Source organism: Punctularia strigosozonata (assembly GCF_000264995.1).
Source record: "Punctularia strigosozonata HHB-11173 SS5 unplaced genomic scaffold PUNSTscaffold_6, whole genome shotgun sequence".
NCBI lineage: Eukaryota > Fungi > Basidiomycota > Agaricomycetes > Corticiales > Punctulariaceae > Punctularia > Punctularia strigosozonata.
In genome coordinates this window covers 1,156,248-1,175,857 of record NW_006767438.1, presented here as the reverse complement: position 1 = coordinate 1,175,857, position 19,610 = coordinate 1,156,248, and the positions used below count along the sequence as shown (strand labels likewise).

General features: G+C 61.3%; 9 protein-coding genes and 1 non-coding gene across 10 annotated transcripts in view; 5 read left to right on the top strand and 5 right to left on the bottom strand.

The window, feature by feature from the left end:
- Positions 1–1,436, top strand: part of PUNSTDRAFT_68348 (SET domain-containing protein) — a gene marked incomplete at both ends in the record, with an annotated part of 2,428 nt that extends 992 nt beyond the window's left edge. The window contains 4 exons of the mRNA XM_007383725.1: positions 120–314; positions 418–592; positions 685–804; positions 889–1,436. Of these exons, the coding sequence (XP_007383787.1) occupies positions 120–314; positions 418–592; positions 685–804; positions 889–1,436 (1,038 nt within the window). The remainder of the gene's footprint in view (positions 1–119; positions 315–417; positions 593–684; positions 805–888) is intronic.
- A 1,763-nt stretch (positions 1,437–3,199) lies between these two features.
- PUNSTDRAFT_52491 (uncharacterized protein) lies at positions 3,200–3,502 on the bottom strand (the record flags this gene model as incomplete). The annotated part of the gene is made up of 1 exon (XM_007383724.1): positions 3,200–3,502. A coding segment is annotated over one exon (303 nt), but the record flags the coding sequence as incomplete, so codon positions are not given.
- A 94-nt stretch (positions 3,503–3,596) lies between these two features.
- PUNSTDRAFT_120526 (uncharacterized protein) lies at positions 3,597–4,117 on the bottom strand. The gene has a single exon (XM_007383723.1). It carries the CDS (start codon positions 4,075–4,077, stop codon positions 3,832–3,834), a length of 246 nt encoding a protein of 81 aa, XP_007383785.1. The 5' UTR covers positions 4,078–4,117; the 3' UTR covers positions 3,597–3,831.
- A 207-nt stretch (positions 4,118–4,324) lies between these two features.
- Positions 4,325–8,350, bottom strand: PUNSTDRAFT_126217 (uncharacterized protein). The gene is made up of 5 exons (XM_007383722.1): positions 7,167–8,350; positions 6,551–7,024; positions 5,498–6,481; positions 5,072–5,410; positions 4,325–4,981 (listed from the first exon to the last, which is right to left on the bottom strand). The coding sequence occupies exons 1-5, from the start codon at positions 8,096–8,098 to the stop codon at positions 4,477–4,479; spliced, it is 3,234 nt and encodes a 1,077-aa protein (XP_007383784.1). The 5' UTR covers positions 8,099–8,350; the 3' UTR covers positions 4,325–4,476.
- A 351-nt stretch (positions 8,351–8,701) lies between these two features.
- PUNSTDRAFT_67605 (transcription initiation factor IIA gamma subunit) lies at positions 8,702–9,328 on the bottom strand (the record flags this gene model as incomplete). The annotated part of the gene is made up of 4 exons (XM_007383721.1): positions 8,702–8,845; positions 8,962–9,051; positions 9,132–9,219; positions 9,291–9,328. 4 exons carry the CDS (start codon positions 9,326–9,328, stop codon positions 8,702–8,704), a joined length of 360 nt encoding a protein of 119 aa, XP_007383783.1.
- Positions 9,329–9,533: 205 nt separating this feature from the next.
- Positions 9,534–9,623, top strand: PUNSTDRAFT_t61. The gene has a single exon. It is a non-coding gene; the product is annotated as a tRNA-Gly (tRNA).
- Positions 9,624–9,944: 321 nt separating this feature from the next.
- Positions 9,945–11,929, bottom strand: PUNSTDRAFT_102652 (Indoleamine 2,3-dioxygenase; the record flags this gene model as incomplete). The annotated part of the gene is made up of 2 exons (XM_007383720.1): positions 9,945–11,613; positions 11,672–11,929. 2 exons carry the CDS (start codon positions 11,927–11,929, stop codon positions 10,525–10,527), a joined length of 1,347 nt encoding a protein of 448 aa, XP_007383782.1. The 3' UTR covers positions 9,945–10,524.
- Positions 11,930–13,473: 1,544 nt separating this feature from the next.
- On the top strand, positions 13,474–14,353 carry PUNSTDRAFT_120523 (uncharacterized protein). Its single transcript, XM_007383719.1, has 2 exons — positions 13,474–13,907; positions 13,968–14,353. Exons 1-2 carry the CDS (start codon positions 13,623–13,625, stop codon positions 14,196–14,198), a joined length of 516 nt encoding a protein of 171 aa, XP_007383781.1. The 5' UTR covers positions 13,474–13,622; the 3' UTR covers positions 14,199–14,353.
- Positions 14,354–14,402: 49 nt separating this feature from the next.
- On the top strand, positions 14,403–16,454 carry PUNSTDRAFT_67684 (MFS general substrate transporter; the record flags this gene model as incomplete). The annotated part of the gene is made up of 12 exons (XM_007383718.1): positions 14,403–14,571; positions 14,735–14,787; positions 14,840–14,895; positions 14,951–14,972; positions 15,028–15,195; positions 15,261–15,415; positions 15,472–15,535; positions 15,590–15,716; positions 15,771–15,902; positions 15,966–16,074; positions 16,137–16,324; positions 16,375–16,454. The coding sequence occupies 12 exons, from the start codon at positions 14,403–14,405 to the stop codon at positions 16,452–16,454; spliced, it is 1,323 nt and encodes a 440-aa protein (XP_007383780.1).
- Positions 16,455–18,616: 2,162 nt separating this feature from the next.
- Positions 18,617–19,572, top strand: PUNSTDRAFT_143697 (uncharacterized protein; the record flags this gene model as incomplete). The annotated part of the gene is made up of 3 exons (XM_007383717.1): positions 18,617–19,036; positions 19,093–19,225; positions 19,280–19,572. 3 exons carry the CDS (start codon positions 18,617–18,619, stop codon positions 19,444–19,446), a joined length of 720 nt encoding a protein of 239 aa, XP_007383779.1. The 3' UTR covers positions 19,447–19,572.
- Positions 19,573–19,610: the final 38 nt, after the last annotated feature.

Sequence of the window (19,610 nt, the reverse complement as noted above, 5' to 3'; positions counted from 1 at the left end):
GGCGACGTCGTCGACCTCACTCTCACGCGTACGTCCACCTTCACCCCCCCCCCCCCGCCTCGCGGTCTGTCTCGTGCTCTCGCGGAAACCCTGATGCCCCGCGACTCTCTCGCCCAAAGTTCACGACGAACGCGATCACCCTCGCCGCGCCCTCGCTCACCCCGCTCGGCGTCTCCGTCTCGCCCGCCGTCGCGCTCGTCAACCACTCGTGCGCCCCGAACGCCGTCGTCGTCTTCCCGCGCGTGTCCAAGACCGTCGACCAAGAGCCGGTGATGCAAGTCATCGCGCTGCGGGACATTCACCCCGACGAAGAGGTAAGAAAAAAAAGGGGTGGAGTCCTATGCTCGTTACCCGCGATGCGAGCACCACAGCTGACGAGATATCATTGGGCGCGTCGAACCAAACAAAAAAAATCAGGTCACGACGGCGTACATCGACACGACCGTCCCGCGCGAGCAACGCCAGAAGATACTGCGGGACACGTACCACTTTACCTGCTCTTGCTCTCTCTGCGCGGCTGAAGACCCGGACCCACGCGAATCGATCTGGTGTCCGAAGCGATGCGGCGGGACGTGCTCATTCCCGACCGAAGGTACGTGAACAACCCCCCCCCCCCACCCTCCCCAACTTCACCCTCTTTCGTGTCGCGCCAACGAACGCTGAACCCCTTGATGCGATCCACAGCGGTCCCGCTGCCCCGCTGCCTCAAGTGCAAAGCGGCCTTCCCGTCCACCGGCGCGATCGCGGACGCCATCCGCGTCGGCCAGGAGGCGCTCGACAAAGCGACGTCCCTGCAGTTCTCCGGTGCGGTAACTTCCCCCACACCTCTCCCGACATCGCACTGACCATCTGCGCGTCCTTCTCCCTCCCTCCCTTCCGCCCCTCCAGATCCCTCCCGCGCGCTGCACCTGACGTCGAACACGCTCCCCCTCCTTCTCTCGCACGGCCTCGCGCCCGGCGCGCACCCGCTCCTCGCCCTCGCGCGGCTGCACCAGGCGCTCCTCATCGACGCGCTCTCCGGCTCCGGCTCCGGCTCCGGCAGCCCGAGCGAGGCGCAGGAGAAGCTGGACGAGACGGTGCGCGTCGCCGCGCGGACGTGCGCCGGGCTCGAGGCGGTGCTGCGCGCGGGCCACCCCGTGCGCGCCGTCGCGCTCGCCGAGCTGGGCAAGCTGCTCGCCGCGGACGAGCCCCAGCCGCCCCCGTCGGCGGAGGACGCGTTCCCGCCGCACGGGCCGCCGCGCCTGCGCCTCGCGCACGGCACGCTCCTGCGCGCGCTGGAGGAGCTCCGGATCGGGTTCGGGGGGCGGAACGCGGGGGGCGAGGTCGGGGGCGAGGTGAGGGAGTGGGTGGCCAGGCTGGAGAAGGAGATGGGCGTGTGGAGGCGCGGCGTGCGCGATGCGTTGGAGGACGTGCCCGCTCGCGCATCGGGGTCCTAGCGTGAGGCCGCGCGTCGACCGTGTTGGAAGATCCACTGGGCGATACGATATGTGCAATGATATGATATTAGATGCGATTACTTGTCGAGTCGAGGTACAGTACGCGTTCGTCCGTAAGCGTCTTTGTTTTTTTTTCTTTGGTTGTGGTACACGGTAATACAAGCACACGACAGTCAGTTCACCGGGGTCCGTGGGTTCGTGAACATGCAACAGATGGTAACAGCGCCTCGTAAAAAAAAAAAATCGTATTCGGAGGGGATGCGAGGGTTAAAAGGACGTTTCACCACAGCCCGTTCCCGCGCTTGAGCGCCCTGAGCATGGGGATCGCCTCGCGCACGTCGAGCTGCACCCACTGGCCGCTCTCGGTATCGAGCACCGAGATCTGGACGTCGTCGTCCTCGCGCCCCCGCTCCGTCTTCCCCCTCTCCTTCTCCTGCCCCTGCCCCTGCCCTACCGCCGGCTCGGCGCGCCCCCATATCGCGCCGCCGAGCGTGAGCACCGGGCTGTTGGACAGCAGCGACGAGCCGGGGCTGGTCGCGTCCGACAGCAGCGAGTCGGGGGAGTCGGCGAGCGGAGAGGCGGAGCGGTTCAGGTGGGTGTAGAGCCGAGCCGGCGCGATCGACGACGGAGCGGGCGAAGGCGACCGGGACGTAGGAGCCGGAGACGGCGACCTCCTCCTCGACGTGGGTGCAGGCGAAGGTGAGCGGGACCGGGACCGCGGCCGCGCGAGCGTGGCGGGCGACACGTCCAGGACGATCGGCACGGCGATGTCGTGAAAGTTGTCGAAGGGCGCCGGCGAGCGCAGCGGCGTCTCTCGCTCGCTTCCGCTTCCGCTTCCGAGGAGCGGCAGCGACTTGTTCGGGAGCGAGTAGAGCGGGCCGGTCGTCGTCGGGCGCGCGGCCGGGGCCGGGGACGGGGTGCGCGAGCGCGGGTGCGGGCCGGCGGGCAGCGGGGCGCGCGCGGATCGGGGCTCGGGCGAGGTCGGCTTTGGCGGGAGGGGCCGCGGGTAGGTGAAGGAGGAGGCGGAGGCGGCGGAGGAGGCGGAGGCGGGCGGCACGGTCGGCGTGGGCGGGACGACGGAGAGGATCGGGGTCGAGGTCGAGGTCGAGGTCGCGCTGCCGGGGGTGTGCGGCAGCCCGGGCGAGTTGGCGGCGCGCCAGAAGGACGGGACGGCGGCGGCGGCGGCGAGGGGTTTCTTCTTCTCGAGATCCGCCGTGTCGATGTGCGGGGGCCGCCGCGGGCGGTCGGTGGTCGGCGACGAGGGCCGCGAAGAAGAAGGGGTCCGCGAGATCTGCTGGAGGTCCGCGAACGAGCGCGTCGGCCAGGCGTCACGGTCGTCGGAGGCGACGCTGACGAGCGTGGAGGAAGAGGCGGTGGAGCCCGCGCGCGAGTGGTGGGCTAGGACGGAGGGCAGGGACGAGTTGCGCGGCGGGACGACGAGGGGCAGCAGCGGGCGCGGGCGCGGAGAGGGCTTGGGCTGCGCATCGGTGGTGGGGAGACTGTGCGCGCGGGGCGGAGGCGGAGGCGGGGGACCGGGGCTTATGCCGACGGTGAGCGCGACGCGGGGTCGCGCAGGCTCGGTGGGGACTATCAGCCGCAAGGGCTCGAGTCGCCCCGAGGACGCGGAGCTGTCCGGTGTAGCGGAGCGAAAGAGATCTGGCGTCACAGATCGTATGATAGTCTCGTCCGGCCACTCGAAAGATCTGTGCTCTCGCGGTGAGTGAACAGGGACGATGCGAAAGGATGCGCCTTGTGAAGACCACTCACACCGAACTACCCGCGGAGTTCTTTCTGGGGTACGCTCCGAGGTATCCCTGCCTTCTGCGCATGATCTCGGCGCGATCGCGTGCACCGTCCGACCCACCGGACGTCGACGATGCGGGGCTCACGCCAGCAAAGTCTTTCTGGACTGAGGTGTCGATGTCGAGCATGCTGGATGACGCCTTCCTGAACATTCGCCGAAGACCCTTGGGACGCAAGCTGCCCGAGGCCTCCTTCTGCTTCTTATCCTGCTTCTTATCCTGAACCTCTCCCTTTCGCATCGCCGCCTCGTCGGGGGGAGGGTACTCGAACGTATAACCATATCCAGGGAACCGAGTTATGGGCAGCGCAGCCATAGCTTATCGATGCTCTTGCGTGTCGATGAAGGGGGGGGAGGGGAGTGGGCACCGGTGCCTCTCAGGAGTGTCGAGTTCGTCAGAATACAGAGTGAGATGAGAGGAGAAAAGCCAGGGATCGCGAAAACAAAAAGTCGAAGAGAACGGAGCGAGCGGACGGTCTAGTCTAGACTGATGACCGCTGGGGCCAGGAGAAAGAGACAGCGAGCACAGGCGGCCCACGGCAATCTCTATAGGAGAGGGGGAGGCCCACGAGTGGCGGTCGCTGCGGTGCCGGCTCACGCCGCTCCAGGCTCCTGGGACGAATCTGGGACGGCGTGCGCCTTCGTTCGCCGGTTCGCAGCAACACGGTGGGATCGGCGAAGGCGGTACAGTACGAGGGGGGGATCGACAGTTCCGCCGGATGCGTTGATCGCCGTTACTCGGGGCGTCATCAATTCAGTCGGTTGCCTCCTGATTATTATTCGGCCTCGGAATAGCCGCGCGGTTTTACCCTCGGGCACCTCGTTCGCAGCAAAAAACATTATGGACCGGTATAGCTGCTGAGCTGAGTGCCTTTGTCACAGGTACGGCGCATCCTTGTCAAAGTCCTCGTGCATAGAAGGGAGGCCAAGGTTGATGGTCGCCTGAATAAACGGACGCTCATCAGCAGTCAATCAGCAGTTGGCGATCGTATCAACCAAAGGCCGACAGCGATGCGCATCATATCACCCACCACACGTGATACGCTGAATCACCCTCCCTGAGGGCTGGTTCCGTCGGCGGGAACGGGCAGTGGGCAGTTAATAGATACGTGCTATTACCGAGTGTCAAGTACACCTCCGACTGCGTCCTATTATGAGCGAGTTGTATGTAAACGCAACGCAGTCCTCTCTATGCACACGCCTTCCCTGGAGATCATCTCCGTTACTACTGACTTGTTTTTAGGACTCATCCTCCCAGCTGTCCGGTATATGTTCTTCCGACGCTGGCTGGCCTGTACCGACGACGGCGCGCGCTGCCGCGCCGTCCGGCCGCTGACTACGCTGCCCGCTCGAGGCGGCCGTGTGCGGCGGCGCGCTCGATACCGCCACCGGCGTCGGCCGCGCCACCACCGACGTCCATCCCCGACCGACCGACGCCGGCCGAGGGGCTGGGGCGGGGGCAGCAGCAGCAGGCGCCGACGGCTTCTTGAGATTGCGCAGGTCGGTGAGGCGTCCCAGGGCGGGGGCGGGCGCCGGCGCGACCTTGGACGAAGGGAGCGCCGCGGAGAGGACCGGCGTCGGGACGCGGGTGTCGACGCGCCGGATGAGCTGCACGCTGCGCCGCGGCTCCTGGTCGACCATCTGCGTGTCCATGCGGTAGACGGCCGCGAGGTCGTGCACGAACTTGCGGCGGTCGGGCGGCATGTGCGGCAGCACCTGCGTCTTCTTCTCCGAGGCGACGAAACTGCGCGATACGGGGTAAAGGGGGGGCGTCAGTTCGGTCAAGGCGGCACGAGAACCCACACACACGCTTCGATGGAGAGAGGCAACTTACTCGGAAAACGCCTTCTCCACGATGCTCAGAAAGCCCGGGTTGGCCTTCGCGAACGCGACGAGCTCTTTGGGGTACGTCACGCTCTTCGCCTCGCTCGACGAGATGCCGAGCGCCTCCGCCAGGCGCGCGTTCCGCTTCGCGATCGCGCACTCGTTCGAGCACTTGATCTGCACCGACGACTCGCGGCCCGCCGGGTTGGCCGTGCTCCGGCCGCACTGGATGGCCTGCCGGATGCGTCCGCACGGGCAGGTGATCGTGATCGACGTCTGGCACGGCTCGCTCTCGTCGCACGACGCGGGGGCGTGGCACGGCTGCGTGCACGAATGGTGCGCAGGGAGACTGAAAGCAACAAAAAAAAAAAAAAAAAAAGTTTCCGGGCAGCGTCGTGAGTCAGCGCCGACGCTATAATCCTATCGGCGAACGTACCAAAGCTTCCGCGCCTTGCCGCACGCCGCCGTGCACGCCCCGCACTCGCCCGCGTGGCACGTCCGCGCGCACTTGTGGTACCCGCAGCCGAGCAAGCGCCCGCACGCGGCGCCGCACGACACCTTCTCGCTCGCCTGGGCGCACTTGACGTTCCCCACCGTCGCCTTCCCGCACGCGCAGCGCTTGCTGGTCAAATACGGGCACGGCGGGCACGGCGCGTCGTCGCCGTGGCACGCGTGCGGCGTGCGCCCGTGGCCGCAGGGAGGCGGCGCGCGCGCGCACGGGTACGCGCAGCGCACGCGCGTCCCGCACGCGACCGGCGGCTCGTACACCGTCCGGCCGCACGCGCAGCGCACCTCGTCGAACGAGCTCCGGAGGCACGGCGGGCACGCCCCGCGGTGATCGCGCTCCTCGCACCGGTGGTTCCCGCACGCGAGCGGCTTGTTGCAGAGGAGGTCGCACGCGTGCAGCCCGCCCTCGTCCTCGGGCTCGGCGGCGGCGCGTTTCTTGCCTTTGCCTTTGGGCCCGGAGAGGCCCGCGAGCGGGCAGCAGAGCCGGTTGCATTGGTGCCGGCCGCAGGCGCGGAGCGCGGAGCACGGCTTGTCGCATAGGACCTCGATCTCGCCGGAGGATGACTGGATGTCGGAGCACCGGACGTCCCTGGTTGTCGCGCCGCATCGGCATGGGCGTACGACCATGATCGTGCATGGTGGGCACGGACCCGTGTGGCACGGTGAGGAGCAGACGTGCGAACAGCTGGAGAGGGGCTTGAGGCAGAGCGAGGTGCAGGTGGGGAGGGGATCCGTGCAGGCGGTGCGGGGGAGCTTCGTGGACGGTGGGAAGAAGTCGATGGAGTTGGGAGTAAGGGCATGTTTTCCGCACGGACAGTGCGTGTTGAGAGCTGGAGAGAGTGGACAGGGAGAGAAGGTCGGCGACGGCGGGTGACATGGCTTCAAACAGCGGTGAATGCCGCAGTCGAACAATCTGAGCGATAGATTCAACGATCAGTTTAACAAGCACCGAATTGAGGCATCCGAGAGAGGTACGACTTACCGATCGCATGTATTGCCGCACTCGAATCTCCCAACCCACCGCTCCACCTCCGTCGCGCACTCCCTCTCCACGCCCTCGCCACACGGAATCTCCCTCTCCTCCTTCCCGCAATAACACCTCGCCACCTCCTTCACCTCGCACTTCCCGCACTGTCCGGGATGGCACTTCCTCTCACACGCGTGGTTTCCGCACGCCAGCGGTTTTCCACAGGTCTGTCCGCACGAGAGGTCGGCCGCGCCGGCGTCGATGCTCTTCTTGGTGGACGGGGTCAGGTTCGCGCAGCGGTAGGAGAGTGCCTGCTTGGTGCAGTAGCACGGCAACTGCGTCGTGACTTGGCACGGTGGGCACGGCCCGGGGTGGCACGAGAGCGCGCAGGGGTGGCCGCACGCGCGCGCGCGGGAACAAGGGTTCGCGCACGAGTGCGGCGTCGCCAGCCGGAGCGGTTTCGGGTCGGGCGTCGAGCCGCAGAAACACCTGATCGTTGGACCCCATCGTTAGCAAAAAAACAAAAAGGAACGATATATCACACACGAAACAAAAGGGCGCATGGATATCAAAGAGGGAGCGAGAGAGGGGGAGGGGGGGGGGCAGAATGACCCAGATCGTCGGAACTTACCAGTACGAGACGGGCACCGCGAGCCGCTTCGACTGGCATCCGGGGCATCGCCAATCGCCGGGCCTGCTCTCCCCCCGGGCGCGCCACGCGTTCGCGACGTCCTTCACGCTCTTGTCCGCCCACGCGCGGATGCACTTGAGGTGGAACGTCGTCCAGCAGCACCGCGCCCCGCTCCCCCCGGCCTCTCCTCCCGGGCCGGTGTCGTCGAGGGAAGAAGAAGCGGGGAGGGAGGCGGAGGGCGAGCACGACCAGATCGGCTGCGCGGGGTGGATCGGGTTGAAGCAGATCGGGCAGTCCGGGTAGGGCGGCGTGCGCAGGGCGCGCGTCAGGCGCGAGGTGAGGTCGTCGGCTTCGGGCGCGGCGGGGAGCGCGTAGCGGTCCGGCGCGGGCGGCTTTGCCGGCTCGTCGTCATCGTCGTTGGCGGCTCGGGATCCTTGAGGGGCGGGTTGAGTCGTCAGGGAGGCGTTGAACCGGGCGGCGCGATGCCCGCCGCGGCGGGGCTGTTGACCGTCCGTCGTCCTCGCGGGCCGCGCGGATCTGTCTCGCCAGCTCTGGTGATCGCCGGGGGGGTGCGAGCGCTCGCCGGCGCTGGGCGACCCGGACCCATCGGGCGCGCCGCGCCCCTGACCCCCGCCCCCTCCTCCTCCTCCTCCTCCTCCTCCCCCGCGCGCTCTGCCTCCTCCGCGTCTTCCGCCCCTCGCCGTTTGCGGATGGTGAGCCGGTCCTCCGCCGGCGTTCACGTTCACGTTCACGTTCGACGCGCCGCTTCCATCGTTCCGAGGCGGTCGGCGGCGACTACCTTGGCCGTGTCGGCGGTCCCTCGACGGCGCGCTCGGGTTGCGGGGCTGACCCTGATTTGGAGTGTGAGCGGGTTCTGCGCTGGGTCCGGATGTGGATGCTGTGGCGGGCGTCGTCGCGGCGGTCGTGGTCATAAAAACAAAGACAAAAGCCGGAGGAGAGGAACCGCGGTGTGCTGCAGAGCGCCCGTCTAAGCTTTTTATTCGGCGAAGGAAGGCGGAGCGAGTGGCGCTGAGTCAGACGAGATTCTGGGATCCGCTGCTAGTGACTCCTCGTAGGTTACAGAACCGGGGCCGCAAAGAGGTACGGTCAGTAGAGGGAGATTATATAGGCGGCGAGCAACTGCAAGCAGACGGAGGACGTGAGGGTGTGAGGAACGAGGCCGGTGATGAACGACGGTCAGCGCAGGTCAAGTGACAGGATGGGTATATGCGCAGCCCGCAATCGTTTCCTTCAGCTTCGCTATTCAAGCGTTTATTGATATGCGAAGGTACAAAGATACATGGTAGTCAATAATATACAAACTTGCATGACATCCACATCGTAACAGCCTGAGAAGGAGAGAGCTGCGACCCACGACGGTACCCTCTACGGCAGACAACCACAACGTCCAACGGGAGTTCAACCATTAGAAAAGAGCTCTATGGCAGTCTTCGAAACCCCCCCCCCCCACCCCACCCCACCCCACCCCGGCGCCCCTTCCCCACCCCACAACGTTCGAGCGGTGAACGATTACTTCACTTCTTGCCGGGGTCGACCGCGTCGCCGTTCTTGCACGCGACGATCTTGATCTTCGGCGTGTTCACCATCTCGTTCGACTCCATCTTGAACTGGGCGTTGCGCAAGCTGAACGTCCACACGTCGTCGCAGAGGCGGTAGGTCTTCAAGTGCGCCTGGACGGAGCATAACCGAGGAGAACGGGCACGAGCACAACGCACGAGTAAGAGAGAGAGAGAGAAAACGGTGGAAGAGGTCATCGTCAGGTCCGGGCGCCAACGCAGAGGAACAAAGGGGTTTGAATACGAGCCTTGAGCGTCGTCTTCGTCTTGACCTGCTTCACCATCGTGTCCGCCAGGGACTTGTCAAACTGACGTGGTCGGTCGAACTCTCGTGAGCAAACCGGTCCCGTCGACGCAGTAGGTGTGAACGCGAGACGAAAAGACGGACCTGGTTCAGCACCTTCATCGCCAGCTGCGGCGTGATCGCCCCGCTCGTGATCAGCTCGTCCAGCGCGTCCGTCAGCGCCATCCCGATCCTTGCGAAGAGACCGAGCCCGTTCGGTTCAGCGCACGGCCGAACGACGAAGGGGGAGGCGGAACGACATACGACGATCCGCGGTAGAACTCGTAGTACAGCGACGCCATTTCTGTTTGCGAAGCGCGAGCACCGAGGGGTGGAGCGTAGAGTCCCAGGAGAGCAAGGACGAGGAAGGATGGTACGTGAAGATGGGACCGCCTGTTCGCCGACGTTAGTGAGCAAGCTGGGCGTGGCAGGCCACAAACGTCATTGAGTCACAAATTGCTTACTTTTGCTTCCCTTTAGATATAATAGCCCATGCGACCTCCCAACACACCGGTGGTGAAACGGTATCATGCTTGCCTTCCACTTTGATCAATCAGCTCATAGCAAGCGGCACGGGTTCGACTCCCGTCCGGTGTATTTTGTTGTTTGAGCTTGTACCTCCCGCCGTGTACATCGGATCCGGACACTCCGCACTTGCCTTCCCCTTCTCCCGCCCAATGTCGCCATATCCGTCGCGCTCAGTGATCCATCTACGATCCGGCCGCGCATCGCACCAGGCCGTAGCGTCGGCGACGTCCCACACAGGCCTCGCGTCGTCGGCTCACAGCATTCCAGGAGGTGACACGCCCGCAGAAACCGTGCTCACGCAAGCACGCCGAGGTGTCATCCTCCGGCCTGCACGGCGATCCGCCGATTACATATCCCATCACCTTCTGCCTCCGTCCCCCTCCCCGTCGTCCTCAAACGTCCGCTTTAAACGACCCTCTGGAACCCCCCCGTCGCCTCTTGACCTTGAAATGGGGGCTTCGCTCTGACGCTTACGATACGCCTTCTATCTTGATCCCTCCCGCCGCCCGTTCATCAGTCTTTGTATTGGCCATCTCGCGCGCGTTTCACCTCCTGGCGACGGCGGTCTTGCCACGAGCCACGACTCGACTGCGCATGCGCGCGCGCGCTCCTTCGACTGCATTGTATCATCGATTCGCATTGATCGTTTGCTTACGCTACTACTGCGACGACTCTGGAGATGGAGCGCCAGCGCCAAGGGGGCTCGGAGTTTCACAACCGGATTATCGGATCGCACAAAGATTACGGCGAAAACGGGAATACAGAAGAGGATGAGGAACGCTGACAACACGACCGACTATATGACTACTGCGAGGGATCATCACTACGCGCTAATGCTACATTAGTACTCTGGCGGGATTAAAGGGGAGAAGCTCTCTAAGCTGCTGACAAGTTTAAAAAAAAATAACGAATAAACAACCGCCTCCTGGGCAGCCTCTTTTCTTTGCCCCTGCCGCAAAAACGCACGCCGCTAAAGCGCCGCTCTCCTCGTCGCGTCGCGCCCCGCCTTGAGCTGCAGCGCGACCGCCAGCCCGCCGGTACCCCTCGCAGGCGCCTTCGTCTTCGTCTCCCCCGCCTCCTCCTGCGCCGCCAACCTAGCCATCACCGGGCACGCCCTCGCCGCCGCCTGCGGCACCGCCACGATATACAGGCACGCGACGCGTATATGCCCGTCCCGGAGCCTCCTCAGCGCGCCGACCGCGGCGTTATACGCCTCCCGCGCCTCCTCCCCCCCCTCCCTCCTCGCGCGCTCCCTCACGGGCTCCACCGCCTCCTGCAGGTACGCCCGGTGCCGCGCGGGCATGTACAGCCGCATGCGCGCCATGAACCCGAGGTCCGCGCGCGCGTTCGCCGCGGACGGCGCCGGCGCGCGCCCCGCCGAGCGCGCCAGCGCGTGGTCGACGTCGAGGAACGCGTCGAGCGCGTGCACGAGCGCGCTCTGCCCGCCCGACGGCCCGCTCAGCAGGCGCGCCTCGGGGGCGCCCTCGAGCGCCCACCCCCCCGGCCCCCGCGCGTCGCTCCCGCAGAACCAGGGACGGATCGCGTGGTAGAACACGTGCGGGTCGCACTCGGAGCGCACGGCCGCGATCGCGTCCGAGAGCGCGTCGATCACGCTCACGAGCTGCTCGAGGTCGGAGGCGAGCGAGGAGGAAGAGGAGGAGGAGGGGGAGGAAGAGGCGAGGAGGTGGTGGTGCCGGTGGATGATGTGCAGCGCGTGGACGCCGAGCAGCTCGACGCGGGCGGAGGCCATGTAGAACGCGTGCTCGTCGGGCGTGCCGGAGAAAAGGTGCTCGAATTCGATGTTGTCGCAGGAAAGCGGGAGGTCGGCGTCGATCGGGCGCGCGTTCCAGAGGACGGTGTCGGCGTAGGTGAGCACGGGCGCGGTGCCGAGCGCATTCGAGATGCTGACGAGGGGAACGGCGATAGATCTCGGGACGACCGGGGCTGCGGACGGATCGGCGGAGTGCACGTAGAAGTGCATCACGAACGCGAGGACCATGTGCGCGCGCTGCAGGAACCGAAGGTCTGTCCGCCCGGCGTCGATGGACAACACTGGCCACTGCGACGACGGATGAGAAATGCATGACGTCTTCGGAAGGCGACGAAACGCGTCTTACCTGACGGACCTTGTTTCGCCACACGTGGCCGGCGTCCTGACTGGTCGACGATTCGACGGACGTTGTGGCGCCGGTGTTCAGTCGGAGCACTATCTTCGCGTCGTCGAGAGCGTCCTCCCAGATAGAGAACGCGCCCCGTAACCTCGGAAGAGGCTGTGGAGGGAAGAAGCCGGTGGTCGGGTCGATGTCGAAATCTTCGAGCGAGGGCGGCTCGCATCGGTCGTGGTGATCAGCGTCAGAGGGCTGCACTACCGACATTGCCAGTCGGACGAAGTGAAAGATGGACGGCAAAAGCGGGACGATATCCATGACCGAGCGATACGCTGAGAGAGAGAGGGAGAGGGAGAAGACAACGGAGGTATGTCGTTTCGAAAACAGCCTTTACCAGACTAAAGATTTGCATGTTCATACAGGCCCTTTTATCCTCCCGACTTTGAGCTTTGCACCCTCGCAGTCCCCGGGAAACGCAACAAACCTCGGCCACACAGCCTTCGATTTGGCCAGCTCCCGTCTTGCGCGGCGTTTCGGGGCACTTGGCCCTTCATCTGCATTTGGGCAACCTCCGCAACATGAAAACGAGACTCGTTTGGATTAATATCTGTCTGATGCACTTACCATGGCGGTCGACCGCCACCACGTCTTTGACAATTGGGAAGCTGGCTGTCCAACTCGACTGCCCATTATCCGCGTGAGCCAACTACCTTTCTCGTATGCGTGTGCGCTTAGCCTAAACCTCTTTCGTGCGCGGTAGCCAATCCAGCCGCGACGGAATGGTCAGCACTCCGTATGCCTATCGCCCCACAAAGGGCTCGCGGACCGGACTACGTGTTTCACTGGCACATAATCCTCCGACTCCTGTCGGATTCCTCCCTTTCGGGTCCACCATATAATGGCGCTGGGCGCTTCGCCATTGTCTACCGCGCGCTCCCAGCCACTCAATTGCGACCCATGACGCCTCCGACCACATACCATCCATGGCCCGAAGGACCGACTACGATGCAAGCGCAGGGCTTGATATGCGGCTGCGGACGCGCGCCACGTGTGGAAGAAGTTCGCACAGGGGCGTACGAGTCTCACCGAAGCATTTGGGGTTCGTCTTATGGCATGATCCGAGGCGACGCGCCCCTGCGGGAGGAAGAGCCTCGCGATGCTTCGACTTCGCCCCGAGGAGTGCGACACGTTTTTCCCTGCTTGACAAACACGAAACGTCGACCATCAAACCCGAAATGACGTATCTCCGGACCAGTCGCGCTGTTTACTCCAACCCTCATACGCTTGCCGCGTCTGGTCGCGATGCGCGATTGTCTATGCCCGCATAGCGACCGCAGTGCAGCCCGCAGACGGAGACGACCACTGCCAAGCGGGTACGAGAATCTACGAGGGGTCGCAATGCTCTCCATTCCGGACACGCCACGACATACAGAATGGCACTATCGCCTTTCGTCTCTCAGGCTGCGCCTTTTCCCAGCAATTTCTCAAGTCTTTCCTCCTTTGACTCTGCGGGTCAGTGCGGAGGCACAAAGAGCGCGATGATTGCTGTTCAAAGGGGCACAGTCCCTATCATTTTTCCCGGCTATGTGGCTCTGACGAGAGCAGTCTCCTGCGTGGCGCGTTCCGCTACGGGCGGATGGCGTGGAGGATTGCTACTTCGAGAGGAGCACGTGTTCCCGGCGCTGTCTAGCCACCGTCGCTCCTCCGGCCACTTCGGACCTCTTCTGTAAGGCGCATCTGTCGAACTCCTCTATACTTAAGACTTGACGCTTTGCTGGCTCTTGTTCTTCCTCTTTCTCTCTCTCTCTATCATCCTCTCCCTCTGCTACGGTTACGAGCACCTCGTTATTATCCAATGGCGTTCTTGACTCATCAAATCACGTTCGCGAACGTCTTCGGTGACTGCACCGCTCCTCCGCTCCAGCCAGTGCTGCAATAGGCTGCCATACGAGCATCTGAAATGCAGACAACGAAAATGCGGCGGTGGTGGCGTGCGTCTCGACCGACGGCCGGCGGTGGGGGCATTTACTCGGTGTCTTTCGGGTTCACCGGTCGTCGTAGGCTAATCGGTCTAGGCTTCGCGTCTTGCTACTCTCAGCGTGTGCCGCATAGTATTCGCCGTTTATACCGATCAATTGGATACGATGAAAAAGATCCACGCTGCACGAGAACGGGCTTACCCGCACGGGCGTTCCTCTCTTGCCCACCGCGGACACTTTTGTGCTTAGTCAGCCGCTGCGCGCGTGTACGCACGATGCGAACTCATTTACTCCAAGCAGAGTCAGTTCACCGACGGCTCCCGCAGCGCTCTTCCCCGTGGAAGTGGGGGGTTCAGGCTTGGTTCGGGTCCCTGCCACCCTCCACCGCCGAACAACTCGTGGCGATCCTCTCATCAGTCCTCTCGGCTACTATCCTGGGACCCACCGTCGATAAGTTCCGGCGCGGCATATTGGATCGCCGAGCTGTGATGCAAACGCCGCCTACGAACGACGACGCTCCTCGTTTTCCCGTCGATGAATTTCGTGTTGCTTCTTGACCGAAGAGGGGCCTTTTCTCTTCTGGAACCCCATGCCTGGGCGACCTCTTAGCGGCTCCTGGCATGATTGCCGGGTCGAGGTCGGGAGTTACCATCCCAATTCGTACGATGGCTAAAAAGCGAGGGGCAAGCCACTGAATTTCTATCACTCCCGCCTCCCCCCACTTTCCACTTTCGACCTCCTCCATCGTCATGTTGGACGTTATGGAGAAGGATTTGGAGTCCTCCTCACACTCCCAGACATCCACACTCACCCTTGCCCCTGACTGCGAGGTTTGCAAGAATGAACACTCCTCTGACCCCTCCCTCTTGGTCGAGGCGAATGAGCCACCCGATGGCGGTCTGAGAGCATGGCTCGTCGTTCTGGGCGTACGTTGATCCCCCCCAATTGCATTCGCCACATCTCACAATCCGAAATAGGGGCTATGCAATTTTTTCGCTACGTGAGTTATACTCGCGTCATGATACTAAGAATAGGTTTGCTCATTCTCCACAGATTCGTCAGTGGTCGTCGGTATACGTCTGACGCCACACAGCTAACATATGTTTGACCCCTATCAATCGCCAGGGCCTCATCAATTCGTGGGGTGTACGTTTGCCTTGCTATTCGCTGGCGTGATAATCGCCGATATCACCTGCAGGCTTTTCAGACTTACTATGGACATGTACATCTTCGAGATGTTCCAGAATCCGACATGTGAGCGACCGCCGCCAAAATAATGAATGATCACGTGTTCACGCTCTCCTTATAGCGCCTGGATAGGCTCCATTCAGGTATCGATCTACGTGCCATGGTAGCGCAACCGCCCGTTGATGATTGATGCCACAGTACGCGCTAATGTTCCTTCCGGGACTCGCTGCGGGTCGCCTATTCGATCTCGGCTACTTCAAAATAGTCCAATTCTCCGCCAGTTTGGTCCTCGTGGCGGCGGTGCTCCTGATAGGGGAATGTCGCACATACTGGCAGCTCGTCTTGTGCCAGGGAGTTGCCATCGGAGTAAGCATGTGCTTGGTGCCTTCCATGCCGATCCGCTGAGCTAAAATCTTGTTCTTCTCGTTCAGCTGTCATGCGGATGCATCTTCGGTCCCACGCTTAGCTGCGTGTCCCAATGGTTCAGCAAGCGCCGCGCAACGGCCTTGGGTCTGGTTGCCGTGGGTTCGTCCGTCGGAGGCACACTACAACCATTGGTCTTCAGGACCCTGATCATGAGAACGAGGTCTCTATTCCATTGAACACTGTCAACAGTATTGCAGCTGACTTTAGCCTGTGAAGCTTCGCGTGGACCGTACGTATCATGGCCGGCATAATATTTGGCGCATTGATCGTGTCAAATCTGGTAAATTTCGAACAGCGTGATTATTCCGTTCGATCTGCTAACGATTTCTTCAAGACGCTAAGGCGTCGCCTTGCGCCTGTGTCTACCAGCGGAGGATTGGTCGAACTCCAGGCTTTCAGATCATTGCCATTTGCTGTCTATGCTGTCTCTGGGTTCGTCACTTTCCTGGGTTCCTCTACACGTAAGTCCCTCATAGCAAGCCATGGCCGCCGCTTTCATTTATAATGCAACGCAGTTCTCTCCTATCTGCCCGCAAGCGCCGCAGACGCCGGGATGTCGGCTGATTTCGCGCTCTCTCTTCTTTCCATCGCGAACGCCTCTGCCATAATCGGCCGTGTTGGCTCTGGCCTGCTAGCCGATCGCGTCGGTGAACCTTTTCCTATCCGATGCATCGCGGTGTTCATTTGCTCATATACTGGCCCTTCATTAGGTGCAATGAACGTGGCTATACCGTTTACAGCGTCTGCCGGCATCCTCACCTACGCCTGGCCACATGCAAAGCATCAGCCCTGGTTTGTTGTTATTGCAGTCCTATTCGGGTGCGTGATCCGGCACGAACTTACGTTCTCCCTTCTGGACCATGTCTCATCTTTTTTTATAGAATATCGAGCGGAGCCTATGTCTCACTCAGTGTGGTTCCGATTGTAGGCATGGGAGAGTTGCATTCCGTGGGCCGCAGGATCGGAACTTTCCAAACGGTGACCGCCTTAGGAGCGCTAGGCGGCATCCCGATATCCGGTCATATCCGTGACGCCACCCATGGCTTCGAATTCGTCGGTGTTTACGCCGGTGTGTGGCAAACTTCAGCGGCATGCGTGCTCTGCTAACTCATTTCCCAGGTACCATGATCTTGCTCTCAGTAGCACTCATGTGCGTGACACGCTCACTGGTCCTAGGGAGATTCCTAGGGAAAATATAAAAATGTAGCGAGCCAGCTACGAGTTGTCCCATTTAGACCCATATCCTGTCCATATGTATTTTTGCAAGACCTAGAGCGATTGCATTATTACCAGCTTCTATCGTAGCGTGATGCCGTTGGTGAACTCCAGGGCGCAGACCACTGCGAATGCCTACACGCCCACCGTTTTCGAATCCTAAAGCTGCCACTTCCTGTCCGTACTGTCCTGACTGAAGGATGATGTGCCTGACGCGAAGCATGCGGCGACACCATGCGAACAGTCAGGGTCCCCCATTCAACGCCACCCAGGACGTGGTAGCTGCCGCGTCGGGACACAGGTCATCATGGACCAGATGAACGACGCCCACCGATCAACCTGGAAAGGTTCGGATTTTGTATCCGCGCGTCCTTTAGATAGCAACTCTGCACCGTTTACTGGACTTTTCATGAACCGTCTAAAGAAGTTCGAACAGTGTCTGCACCTTAGGATATCGTCGCCTTTGAATCACAGGGCTTTTGTCGGATAGAAGTGCTTGCTCAGCTTGTAGGTCAGGCCTGACCGGATGGACTCGAAAAGGGCTGAAATGGAAAGGACGACAGGCTAGTCGCTACTGTGCCGGTACGGCGTCCAGACATAGGCCGGATAGTGATCGGCTCGATTTCAGGTAGCAAGCGGGGCGCCGTGCCGTCATACGCAGCGTCGTTTGAGTTCAAGACCCGTCCCATCAGAATATAAGACAGGCAGAAACGCAGCGATAGATATTAGCGGATTCCAAATCGTGGGGTGGACAATCCACGCGTTATATATGACCAGCTCCGTTCCGTGAGGCGTATGCAGAGCAACTCTGGGACAGCATGGAACAGCGTCAGGTAGTGACCGAGTCCGCGGAGTAAGTTGCCGGCAGTCGCGTAATTCACCGGTGATACATCATCCGCGCAGACATCTGCGATGAGACGCGCGGTACAGAGATGGGAACTCCCTTCACAGCGCGCGAAGAAAGCCGATACACGTGGCCCAAGAGCGTCCAAGAAAACCCAGAGAGAAATGCCAGGTATCCCAGGTTACGCCCTGGAATGTCCATAGCAAGAGATCACCACAACCCCCAATACCGCGTGGAGTACTGGCAACGACCTAGACCTCAGCCCAGACACGGCCGAGAGAATATCGCCACCGCACGATACCGGACGTGTTAGGCGGTCGCCGCCCTCTTTCACCGTGCCTTGCAGAGGTGAGAGCGTGCCGCGTCGTAGCAAAGAACAAAAGGATGGCGTGCAAGTCGGGTTCCCGGATTGTGTCACCGGATGTTTTAACCGAAGTCCAGGAGCGAGGGTGACGGCGAAGTCTTTGCGGCGGACTAGAGAGTCACCGGTGAATGCTCGTTACGGCCGAGTTTTGTAATGCTCCACCGGGACCAAGCCGAACGAGTCCAAGCAGGTATGTGGCCTTTACTAACGTGGGGCATGTCATGTAAAATGCGGAAGAAGCGTGCCCAGAAATCGATAACAGCTTCGAATTTCCACCAATACGTGTCCGGTTGTGGTCCAACTAGATCGCCGTCATCGCAGAAAAGCGGTCAAAAGTCCAGCATGTCGGCATCGATCACGGTGGATTAACGCACGTGTTATTCTGTGAGCATGATCGCGTTTGTTGGCCTAGATATCTGAGTAAAAACATGCTCGCATGTACCGCAGCGAACGTTGCGTTGAGATATCACGGGTAACTCGCACGTTCATCTCGTAGTTAGCGCCTTTCTAAACCGACGGCGGCTACCCGCACCGTTGCTGTGAGTTCCTGCCGTAAACATAGCCTCATCCCCGTTATCAAATGGGAGCAACAGTTGGGAACGGTTCGAATTGACCCAGGCAAGACACATTGTGGTCAATGTCCATGTGGACCGTGATATGCTTGTGAACCGCGGGCAAATGAGCCAGATGTGTGGTGATATCCAGGTTCGAGAATCTTGCGAACTCTTGACTTAATGTGCCAAGCTAGATATACAAGTTCTGCGAGCGTTTATTAGACATTCCAAATACCTTCATTCCTGAGGATGAACTTGAATCAAACATCTGCGCCGGTGTATGATAGGTTTTGAACAAAAGCGTGACTGTGAGAATTTGGCAGGAGGCGCGGCTTGACGCGTCAACAAACCACAACAACCTCCTATGACTGCGCGTTACCAGTCATGGAGACCGCTATTGACCAGGAGCCACACACGCCATCTAGGCGACAATTCTTCCAACCTACCAACTCTTCACCTTTAGCCTCAACCTCATCACCACCCCTACCCAAAACATCCTACAGACGCGCCCAGTATAAGGCGACCGCGCCGGGACCGCGGACCCCGACCCCAGGACGACCTCGAGCTACACCAGGCTCAGCTTTCGCTCGCGCGCCTCTTCTGCTTGAAAGTCCCGTAGATCAGGGCACACAGAAGGCGTTCCTTAGGGAAAGGTTCAAAAAGCGATGTTTCGAGCGGGCAGCCAGGGCCAGGGAGCGCCGGGTCGAGCAGGAGCGCCGAAGAGCGTCCAGTAACTTCAGCAGCGACGGGGACTACTCGGACCACGACATGGACGAAGAGGTCGAGGAAGATCCTGACGAACAGGTGCGCCCCATCCCGTTACCGATCCTTCGGCTGTTGGATTGAGCCATTGGTATCAGCTGTACGACAGAATCATGACCTCCCTTAACTCAAGACAACGGCATCAATATCGACTATCTTACGCCTACGAAGTAGGGTCCTCCCTTGACCCTGACATGGAGGACGCCAGCAAATGGGAGTCTGAACTCCGCGGTACGTCAGCGATGACTCGTTGACGTGGCGTATTCGAAATTCATGGTGCAGCAGAGCCAGACATCATTCAGACAACGCCAGATGATCTGGAGGAAGAAGAGCTCCGTGAATACGCTGCCGAAATGGCGAAGCTCGGGAGCGAATATGATGACCTGGCCGGCGTGGACATGGAGGAGGTGTTCAGCCTGAGCGACTTGGACGACGACATGAATACATCCTAGACCTCCCTAAACCATCAGTTCAATCGAGCCTCCATGTCACTCTCGCTGTACCTCAGGGTAAATGTATTGCTGCCGATTTGTATATTATGTATATTCACTCATTAGTGAGAACATCAGATGTTTGACGACACGCCCTTCCGTAATCGCAGCTTCTTTGCCGTCGT

Bases quoted from the DNA above. Each gene is read 5' to 3' on its own strand.
- PUNSTDRAFT_120526 (XM_007383723.1), bottom strand. From the start codon at position 4,077: ATGTTTTTTGCTGCGAACGAGGTGCCCGAGGGTAAAACCGCGCGGCTA.
- PUNSTDRAFT_126217 (XM_007383722.1), bottom strand. From the start codon at position 8,098: ATGACCACGACCGCCGCGACGACGCCCGCCACAGCATCCACATCCGGA. The intron at 6,482-6,550 runs GTAAGTCGTACC...TCTATCGCTCAG, and splicing joins TGCGGCAATACATGCGATCG to ATTGTTCGACTGCGGCATTC. The intron at 4,982-5,071 runs GTAAGTTGCCTC...CGTATCGCGCAG, and splicing joins GTGGAGAAGGCGTTTTCCGA to TTTCGTCGCCTCGGAGAAGA.
- PUNSTDRAFT_120523 (XM_007383719.1), top strand. From the start codon at position 13,623: ATGCAGACAACGAAAATGCGGCGGTGGTGGCGTGCGTCTCGACCGACG. The intron at 13,908-13,967 runs GTACGCACGATG...CGGCTCCCGCAG, and splicing joins TAGTCAGCCGCTGCGCGCGT to CGCTCTTCCCCGTGGAAGTG.